At 42.2% G+C, this 11,224-nt stretch overlaps 1 protein-coding gene across 1 annotated transcript; it reads left to right on the top strand.

The window, feature by feature from the left end:
* The first annotated feature begins 6,440 nt into the window (after nt 1–6,440).
* LOC138873654 (uncharacterized) lies at nt 6,441–8,909 on the top strand. Its single transcript, XM_070152130.1, has 3 exons — nt 6,441–6,660; nt 7,867–8,190; nt 8,578–8,909. Exons 1-3 carry the CDS (start codon nt 6,441–6,443, stop codon nt 8,907–8,909), a joined length of 876 nt encoding a protein of 291 aa, XP_070008231.1.
* The last annotated feature ends 2,315 nt before the right edge of the window (nt 8,910–11,224 follow it).

Here is an 11,224-nt window from a genome sequence, read left to right as displayed (position 1 = left end):
TTTCTCAGCTATTACTGGAGAAGTTTCTTGTTATTACTCAAAGAGAGATCTATCAGAGGCAGTTTGAGCGTCTCCAGCAGGGTTCTATGACTGTTACTCAGTATGAGACCAAATTTATTGACTTGACATGCCATGCTCTTCTTATACTTCCCACTCAGAGAGAGAGAGAGAGTGAGGAGGTTCATTGAGGGACTCATTCAGCCTATTTGATTGCAAATGGCTAAAGAGACGGGGAGTTAGATTTCTTTTCTGGAGGCGGCAAATGTGGCCAGGAGAGTCGAGATGGTTCTTTCATAGGGGGGTGGTCAGGGGTCTGACAAGAGGCCTCGTCATTCAGGAAGATGGAGACAGGGATTCTTTTGGTAGAGGCTATCCTCCTAGGCCTTTTTAGGCAGCACTTCAGACTTCTCACGGTGCCCCAGGTGGCCGTGGTTCTCATATTCAGTATTCTGACCAGAAGTCCTATAGTGCATCACTAGCTCCTATTAGTGCACCTCCACTCCAGAGCCTTCAAGGTTGTCAGTTTCAGCAGTAAAAGACTTGTTTTACTTATGGAGACACGAGGCATATTGCTAGATTTTTCCCTCAAGCACCGAGCAGTTCTTAGCACCAGGGTTCCCGTGCCATGTTTCAGGCACCGAGTGTTCCACCACCCGCCCAGCCATCTAGAAGTGGAGGTAGAGTTGCTAGAGGTGGAAGTAGAGGTATTAGATGTGGAGCTCAGGCTGCTAGAGGTGGAGGCCAGCCAACAGCAGGTCGTCCCAAAGATGTAGTTCAGAGCGGTGGAGCATAGCCCCGTTGTTATGCTCTTCTAGCCAGGCCTGAGGCTGAGGCTTGCGATATAGTTATCATAGGTACTGTTCTGGTTGGTTGTAGAGATGCTTCAGTTCTATTTGATCTAGGATCTACATACTCCTACGTGTTATCTTATTTTGCACCGTATCTGGTCATGCATAGTGATTCTTTGAGTGCTCCTGTATATGTGCCTATACCGGTGGGTGATTCTACTACGGTAGATCATGTCCATCGTTCATGTGTAGTTGTTATTAGAGGTCTTGAGACTCGAGTAGATTTGTTACTGTTGGACATGGTTGATTTTGATATCTTATTGGGGATGGACTGGTTATCACCTTACCACACTATCTTGGACTGTCATGCCAAGACTGTGACCCTAGCCTTGCCGGGTTTACTTCGTATAGAGTGGAGAGGGACTCCTGGTCATTCTACTCGTAGTGTTATCTCACATATGAAGGCTCGGCCTATGATCGAGAAAGGGTGTTTGGCCTATCTGGCATATATTCGTGATTCTAGCGCTGAGGTTTCTTCTATGGATTCTTTTCCTGTTGTTCGTGAGTTTCCTGAGGTATTTCCTTCAGACTTACCGTGGATTCCACCCGACAGGGATATTGACTTCTGCATTGATTTGACTCTAGGCACTCAACCCATTTCTATTTTGCCGTATCATATGGCCCCGCCTGAGTTGAAAGAGCAGTTGCAAGACTTTCTTGATGAAGGCTTCATTAGACCTAGTGTCTCGCCTTGGGGTGCGCCGGTGTTGTTTGTTAAGAAGAAGGACGAATCAATGAGAATGTGTATAGATTACTGGCAATTGAACAAGGTTACAATAAAAAATAAGTATCCATTGCCGATGATTGATGATTTGTTTGATCAGCTTCAGGGTGCCAAAGTATTTTTGAAAATTGACTTGAGATCTGGCTACCATCAGTTGAGGATTAGGCCATCCGATGTCCCTAAGACAGCCTTCCGCACTCGGTACGGGCATTATGAGTTCTTAGTGATGTCATTCGGGTTGACAAATGCCCCATCGGCTTTTATGGATTTGATGAACCGAGTTTTCAAGACTTACTTGGATTCATTTGTGATAGTCTTCATTGACGATATTTTGATCTACTCCCGCAGCCGGGAGGAGCATGAGCAACATCTGAGAGTTGTTCTTCAGACTTTGAGAGATATTGAGTTGTATGCTATTTTTTTGAAGTGCGAGTTTTTGTTGGGATCAGTTGCATTCTTAGGTCATGTTATATCATCCGAGGTTATTCAGGTAGATCGAAAGAAGAGAGAGGCAGCCAAGAACTGGCCTAGACCTGCATCAGCTATAGAGATCCAGAGTTTCTTGGGTTTGGCAGGCTACTACTGTCGGTTTGTGGAGGGGTTTTCATCTATAGCATCCCCTATGACCAGGTTGACCCAGAAGGGTGCCTAGTTTAGGTGGTCAGACGAGTGTGATGCGAGCTTTCAGAAGCTTAAGACAGCTTTGACTACAGTGCCGATGTTGGTTTTGCCCACGGGTTCAGGGCCATATACAATTTATTGTGACGTATCTCGTATTGGACTTGGTGTAGTGTTGATGCAGGATGGAAAGGTCATTGCTTATGCTTCGCGTCAGTTGAAGATTCATGAGAAGAACTATCCGGTTCATGATTTGGAGTTAGAGTCATTGTTCATGCGTTGAAAATTTGGAGGCATTATCTGTATGACGTGGCATATGAGGTGTTAACAAATCACAAGAGTCTTCAGTATATTTTCAAGCAGAAGGAGCTAAATTTGAGGCAGAGAAGGTGGTTGGTGCTATTGAAAGACGATGATATCACCACCTTATATCATTCGGGGAAAGCCAAAGTGGTGGCCGACGCTTTGAGTAGGAAGTCAGTCAGTATAGGCAGTCTTGCGTATATTCCAGTCGGTGAGAGACTGCTTGCTTTGGAGGTTCAGGCTTTGGCCAATCAGTTCGTCATGTTGGATGTCTCTAAGCCCAGCCATGTATTAGCTTGCACAGTCGCTCGTTCTTCTTTGTTGGAGCGTATCCGAGATCGGCAGTATGATGATCCTCATTTGTGTGTCCTTAGGGACACGATGCAACACATGGTGCCAAGCAGGTTACAAGTGGAGATGATAGAGTTTTGAGGCTACAATGTCGAGTTTGTGTGCCTAACGTGGATGGACTCCGAGAGTTGATTTTAGAGGAGGCCCATAGTTCCCGGCATTCTATTCATCTGGGCGCCGCTAAGATGTTGTTACATCTCGCATTTTCGTACGTTAAAATTTCATTTTTAGTTAACCGACGTAGATTCGGGGATGAGATCATCTTGACGTTAACGTACTTACGTTATTATAACAAGCGATAAATAAGTGTTATGAAGGATAAAGGGGTATACGGATTAAAGAAAACAAGTTTCGTTGAAAGCGGTCAATTTGGAATAAAATACGGGTCGAGCGATAATACCCGATAATTATGAACTAGTACCATGCAAGGTATCATATGACCACGGTAGTATAATATATAATGTATATACGAAGTATTTTAAAAATAAGTAAAATTTTAAGTAATTTGAGACAATTTTTAAATTATGCGGGTAACTGATTAATTACCAGATAACAGGACATTACCCAGTTAACTAATAAGTGGATAATTTTTTTAATGAATTAACCCCCAAAGCAACGTGTCACAAATCCATAAGGACTAAAGATGACTATTAGTCATTTACTACATGTGGCTACTTAAGGTAAAATTGGAATTTAAACAAAATAAGACTTGTTTTAAGGCTTATCTCATTGTTTATTTTGGACAAGAAGGATCAGAACTCATTTTGTTCATTTGGATAAAAGGATTAGGACGTTCAATAGTCATTGTAAATCTATAGTCCTTTCTTAGTTCAATTACGCTAGGAGCAGGAGCAAATTTTGATTCACAAAAGCTTCCAACGAGAATTTGTTGGAATAATAGCAACGTAAAATTTTGCGGTTCTAAAAGAGTACGGTACAATCTTCTCCAAGAATATTATATGGAGTTTTCCCTTCTCCAGGTATGTTAAGGTCCTCCCTTCTTTCTTTTGGCATGGTTTGGATTATACGAAAGAAACGAGCAAATATACAATTTCTATAAATTATCTATTCATAGTAATAGTAGGGGTGTCTATATTCTTGATTCCCCATGAGAATTATTATTTTCTTCTGTTCATGGGTCTCAAAATAATACGCAGTTGGAAAAATTTATCCGGAAGGAATATTGAGATTATTACGTATTTTTCATGCATTTCGTACATGTGCATTGACCCATGACCAGATGGCATTATATACGCGTATATTTGTAAATATATGTATATGGGATATGGAAAAAGGTTACGGCATTATATACGCATTACCACTTGATCAGTTGGTATATGATGATGTTGTTGCCCACAGTGGTTAAAATAGGATTCAAATGGCGTTATATACGCGTATATATGTATGTATTCAAACGGCGTTATATACGCGTATACATGTATGTATATATATGTATATAGGATATGGAAAAGGTTATGGCGTTATATACGCACCACCACCTGATCAGCTGGTATATGTTGATGATATTGCCCACAATGGCCGAGATGATATGATGGGATGCCCCCAGTGGCTTGATAATATTATGTACACCATACCTATGCATGGCATGACATTTACACGTACGTGCATGACGTTATAATCGTTTCAGTATTTACAAAGTTATTCAAATTTAAAAATGTGTTTCAGTATTCCATGTTTCATCTATGTCTTTTACGTACTAATTTCCATGTCTTACATACTCAGTACAATTTTCGTACTAACGCCCTATTTCACGGGGCTTGCGTTTCATGCCCGCAGGTGCAGGTAGGCAAGCTGACGGTCCCCATTCTTAGGATCCCTAATCAGCGAGAGTTGGCGTGCTCCATTTGATCCGGAGCTGCTTTTGATATTGAGACGACACGTTTGTACATATATATGTATATGAGTATGACGTGGCTCAGTCCCGTCTTTGTACAGTTATGCTTCTGTTAGAGGTATGTAGACAATATGTCTAGTTGGGTTATATGTGGCCTTGTCGGCTTTCAGGTTTTGATGTATAGTTGTCTATAGCAGCCTTGCCGGCTCGCCCACTGTATTCTGTCTGTATACGTACATATGCCTTGATGGCAGGCTTCTTTCACGTATGTTAATTTTGTAATGCAGCAGATGTTATTCAGGTTCATATTTTAGACGTATGCTTAGGGGTGTTTGATAGGTAAGATTCAGGCGCCTGTCGCGGCCCATCAGTTTGGGTCGTGACAAAAGTGGTATCAGAGCAGTTCTATCCTAGGGTTGTCTACAGACCGTGTCTAGTAGAGTCTTGTTTATGGGTGTGTCGTGCACCACACTTATAAACAGGAGGTTACAGGACATATAGGATGTTATCCTCTCTTTTTACCTCAAGATCGTGCAATACAAGAATTCTTGTTCCTAACGATACGTTATATTTTCAGCAATGCCTCCAAAGAGTACGGCCGCCCAGAAGGGAAAGTCTATGGCTGGTGAGACTACTAGTCGAGCACCACGAGTTACCAAGGCTCGGGGAGAATCTCATGGTGAGGTTCCATCTCAGACTTCCCAGAAGAGTTCCGAAGGGCACCAGTTCCAGCACCCGCCCCTATACATTCAGCACCTCAACAGGATACGCCGAGTCAGGAGATGAGAGATGTTGTTCAGTTATTGACCCGATTAGTAGCCGCACAGGTTCGGCGTCAGGAAGCAGGTATTGGTCACGCAGATAGGTCCATGAGCGCGAGGGTTCATGACTTTATTAATTTAGACCCTCCAGTATTCACTGGAGCAGACCCGAATGAGGACCCTCAAGTATTTATTGATAGAGTACAGAGGACGTTATGGGTAATGAAGGCCACTAAGACTGAGTCAGTTGAGCTAGCTTCCTATAGACTCCGAGATGTTGCAGTTAATTGGCACGAGTCTTGGGAATTGTCCAGAGGTTAGAATTCCCCTCTAGCGGTATGGCAGGAGTTTACAGAAGCTTTTCTTCGCCATTATCTGCCACCAGAGCTTAGGCGAGCCAAAGTTGATAGGTTCTTGACCCTTCGGCAGGGAAATATGAGTGTTCGGGAGTATTGTCTTCAGTTTGATTTGTTGTCTAGGTATGCTCCCACTATTGTATCTAAGATGGAGGATCGGGTTCACCGGTTCGTGATGGGGTTAGAACCTTACTTGCTTAACGATTGTATGTCGGTTTCACTTCATCCATACATGGATATTTCTCGTATTCAGGTGTACGCTCAAGGTGTAGAGGAGCGTAAACAAAAACAGAGGGTCGATCGTGAGCATGATAGGGCCCAAAATAAGAGGGTGAGGTCTTCGGGTCCTTCTGGTGAGTTTCGAGATGGTCAGAGGCAGCAGTATTTGAGATATCCATCCCAGTCCTCGGCTAGCACACCCCCTCAGTTTGGAGGAAAGAGATTTGATCGTTCTACATATTCAAGGCTTGGTCATAATTTTAGGGCCTCGGGTTCTCAATATAGGGGGAGTCAAATCAGATGAGGCCACCCTTGCCACGATGTACTCAATGTGGTAAGCATCATACCGGGAAATGCCGTATGGGACTAGATGTTTTTTATACTTGTGATTATCCGGGCCACATTATGAGGGATTGTCCGATGAGAGGTGATACAAGCATAGCTCAGCCAGCGGGATTTGTGGCTAGATTGTCATCATCAGTACGCCCCCCTAGGCAAAGTCCTCAAGCACCAATGAGTCGTGGTAGAGGCAGAGGCGGAGCATCTAGCTCGAGAAGCCCTCAGAACCGCATTTATGCATTGGCAGGACGACAGGACCAAGAGTCATTGCCTAATGTTGTTACAGGTATATTATCAGTCTCCTCCTACGATGTATATGCACTAATTGATCCAAGTTCGACCTTATCATACGTTACTCCGTTGATTGCTAGTAAGTTTGAAATAAAACCTGAATTGGTTAAACCTTTTGAGGTGTCTACACCTGTTGGGGACTCGGTGATAGCTAAGCAGGTATATAGGGGTTGTATAATAATAGTTCATGGTCAACCTACCGTAGCAGACTTAATCGAGTTAGATATGGTAGAATTTGATGTTATAATGGGTATGGATTGGTTGGCTTCTTGTCATGCCAATGTTGATTGTAGATCGAATATAGTCCGATTTCAATTTCCGGGGGAGCCTATTTTGGAGTGGAAAGGTAACACGGCATCGCCGATAAGTAGATTTATTTCCTATCTCAAGGCAAGGAAGATGATCAGAAAGGGCTGTATTTATCACTTAGTTCGGGTTCAGGATGTAGAAGTAGAGTCACCAACTATTCAGTCCATCCCTGTGGTAAATGAGTTTCCAGATACCTTCCCTGATGAACTTCCGGGTCTCCTGCCAGAGCGAGAAATTGAGTTTTCTATTGACCTACTACCAGATACTCACCCAATATCTATCCCTCCCTATAGAATGGCCCCCGCAGAGCTGAAAGAATTGAAAGAACAACTAAAGGACTTACTTGAAAAAGGTTTTATCAGACCTAGTACGTCCCCGTGGGGAGCACCTGTGTTGTTTGTAAGGAAGAAAGATGGTTCCTTAAGAATGCGTATTGATTATAGGCAACTGAATAAGGTGACGATCAAGAATAAGTACCCGCTCCCGAGGATTGATGACCTATTTGATCAGTTGCAAGGTGCCAAGTGGTTTTCAAATATAGACTTGAGGTTCGGGTACCATCAAGTAAGGGTTAAGGATGAAGATATTCCGAAGACAGCATTCAGGACTAGATATGGGCATTTTGAGTTTCGGGTTATGTCGTTCGGTCTGACCAATGCCCCAGCAGTATTCATGGATTTGATGAATCGTATGTTCAGGCCTTTCTTAGATCTGTTTGTAATTGTATTTATTGACAATATATTGGTATATTCTCGTTCAGAGGATGAGCATGCTGGTCATCTGCGTACGATGCTCAGAGTTCTACAAAAAAGAAAGTTGTATGCAAAATTTTCTAAGTGTAAATTCTAATTGAATTCTGTAACTTTCCTTGGGCATATCATTTCGGGTGAAGGCATCCTGGTGGATACACAAAAGATTGAGGCAGTAAAGACTTGGCCTAGGCCCACAACACCAACGGAGGTTCCTAGTTTTCTTGGGTTGACAGGTTATTACAGGAGATTTGTGGAAGGATTTTCTTCCCTTTCAGCACCTTTAACAAAGTTGACTCAGAAGGGAGCAAAATTTCAATGGACTGATGCTTGTGAACGGAGTTTCCAGGCATTAAAGGATAGATTAACTTCAGCACTGGTTCTCACGCTCCCAGAAGGGACTGATGGTTATGTTATCTATTGTGATGCTTCAGGCGTTGGATTGGGTTTTGTGCTGATGCAGCATGGTAAGGTTGTGGCTTATGCTTCTAGACAACTAAGAAAGCACGAAAAGAACTACCCGACCCACGATTTAGAGTTAGCTACGGTGATTCATGCACTAAAGATGTGGAGACACTACTTGTATGGCATTCATGTTGATATTTATACGGATCATAAGAGCCTCCAGTACATCTTCAAGCAAAGGGAATTGAATCTTCGTCAAAGGAGATGGTTGGAGCTACTTAAAGACTATGACGTTAATATTTTATACCATCTGGGGAAGGCAAACGTAGTTGCCGATGCACTCAGCCGTTGATCTATGGGTAGCCTGTCGTATTTGCAGCCAGAAAAGAGGGGAATAGCCCATGAGGTTCATCAGCTAGCTAGTCTTGGAGTTCAGTTACTGGACTCAGGTGACATTGGAATTACTCTTCAGGATACAACAACATCATCTTTAGTAACTGAAGTGAAGGAACGCCAATACGAGGACCCTGTGCTAATTCATTATAGAGATACCACTCTTCAGAAGGAGAAGACATCGTTTGAAATTACCGAAGATGGGGTCCTTAGATACCAAGGGCGATTATGTGTGCCTAATGTTGCAGGGTTGCGTCGGCAGGTCATGGGAGAAACTCACTATTCCTGTTATTCTATCCATCCAGGAGCGACAAAGATGTATCATGACATCAGGGAAATATATTGGTGGGACAGAATGAAAAAGGACATAGGTGAATTTGTTGCTTAGTGCCCTAACTGTCAGAAGGTTAAGATTGAGCATCAAAAACCTGGTGGATTATTGCAGGCTATGGAGATTCCGACTTGGAAATGGGAAATAATCAATATGGACTTCATCACAGGCTTACCTCGTACCCAGCGTAAGTTCGATTCGATATGGGTGATTGTTGATAGGCTCACAAAGTCAGCCCATTTTCTGCCCGTTAGAACTACGTACTCCTCAGAAGATTATGCGAGGCTTTATATTAAGGAGATAGTACGACTGCATGGTGTACCTGTATCTATTATCTCAGATAGAGGAGCTCAATTTACAGCTAACTTCTGGAGATCCTTCCAAAAGGGATTGGGGACTCAAGTAAGTCTTAGTACAACATTTCATCCCCAGACAGACGGACAGGCTGAGCGTACAATTCAAACACTGGAGGATATGTTGCGAGCTTGTGTAATAGACTTCAAAGGTAGCCGGAATAATCATCTGCCGCATATTGAGTTCGCATATAATAATAGCTACCATTCCAGCATTCAGATGGCTCCATACGAAGCTCTTTACGGACGAAAGTGTAGGTCACCTATAGGGTGGTTCGACGTTGGAGAATCTGGATTACACGGGACAGACCTGGTTCAGCAAGCCATAGAAAAAGTAAAGCTTATCCGGGATCGACTATTGACAGCTCAGAGTCGTCAGAAGTCATATTCAGACGTGCGACGTCGAGATTTAGAGTTCGGGGTTGATGACTGGGTATTCTTGAAGGTGTCACCTATGAAGGGTGTGATGAGATTTGGTAAAAAGGGTAAACTTAGCCCACAGTATATCGGGCCTTATAAGATCATTCGGAGGGTGGGCCGAGTAGCTTATGAGTTAGAATTGCCCTTGGAATTAAAGTCTGTCCATCCAGTTTTTCACGTATCTATGTTACGAAAGTGCATTGGCAATCCTACCCGAGTAGTGCCCACGAATGATGTACAAAATACAGAGGACTTGTCATACGAGGAAATTCCGGTTTCCATTCTAGACCGACAAATCCGCAAGTTGCGGAATAAGGAGGTAGCCTCCGTGAAAGTGCTTTGGAGGAACAACAATGTAGAAGAAATGACTTGGGAGGCCGAGGAAGACATGAAGTCTAGATATCCCTACCTATTTCCTCTTCCAGAGAAGGGTCTAACTGAGACGTCATAACCTCAAGGTGCGTGTATAAATTTTTCTGTTAATAATTGTCGTTGTCCTGTGTATCGTTGAATTATTAAGCTTCTACAAGGAGAATTGGTAGTAGTGCTATGACCAAGCCGACCCTGCCAAAGTTATGCAGATTATGGGGAGTTGAACATTCGAGGACGAATGTTTCTAAGGGGGGGAGGATGTTACATCTCGCATTTTCGTACGTTTAAATTTCGTTTTTAGTTAACCCACGTAGACTCGGGGATGAGATCGTCTTGACGTTAACGTACTTACGTTATTATAACAAGCGATAAATAAGTGTTATGAAGGATAAATGGGTATACGGATTAAAGAAAACAAGTTTCGTTGAAAGCGGTCAATTTGGAATAAAATACGGGTCGAGCGATAATACCCGATAATTATGAACTAGTACCATGCAAGGTATCATATGACCATGGTAGTATAATATATAATGTATATACGAAGTATTTTAAAAATAAGTAAAATTTTAAGCAACTTGAGACAATTTTTAAATTACGCGGGTAACTGATTAATTACCGGATAACAGGACATTACCCAGTTAACTAATAAGTGGATAATTTTTTTTAATGAATTAACCCCCAAAGCAACGTGTCACAAATCCACAAGGACTAAAGATGACTATTAGTCATTTACTACATGTGGCTACTTAAGGTAAAATTGGAATTTAAACAAAATAAGACTTGTTTTAAGGCTTATCTCATTGTTTATTTTGGACAAGAAGGATCAGAACTCATTTTGTTTATTTGGATAAAAGGATTAGGACGTTCAGTAGTCATTGTTCATCTATAGTCCTTTCTCAGTTCAATTACGCTAGGAGCAGGAGCAAATTTTGATTCACAAAAACTTCCAACGAGAATTTGTTGGAATAATAGCAACGTAAATTTTGCGGTTCTAAAAGAGTACGGTACAATTTTCTCCAAGAATATTATACGGAGTTTTTCCTTTTCCAGGTATGTTAAGGCCCTCCCTTCTTTCTTTTGGCATGGTTTGGATTATACGAAAGAAACGAGCAAATATATAGTTTCTATAAATTATTCTATTCATAGAAATAGTAGGGGTGTCTATATTCTTGATTCCCTATGAGAATTATTATTTTCTTCTGTTCACGGGTCTCAAATAATACGCAG

The sequence above is a fragment of the Nicotiana sylvestris genome, chromosome 7 (assembly GCF_000393655.2).
Source record: "Nicotiana sylvestris chromosome 7, ASM39365v2, whole genome shotgun sequence".
Classification (NCBI taxonomy): Eukaryota; Viridiplantae; Streptophyta; class Magnoliopsida; order Solanales; family Solanaceae; genus Nicotiana; species Nicotiana sylvestris.
The sequence above is the reverse complement of the archived record's forward strand: the minus strand, read 5'-3'. Positions and strand labels throughout refer to the sequence as shown.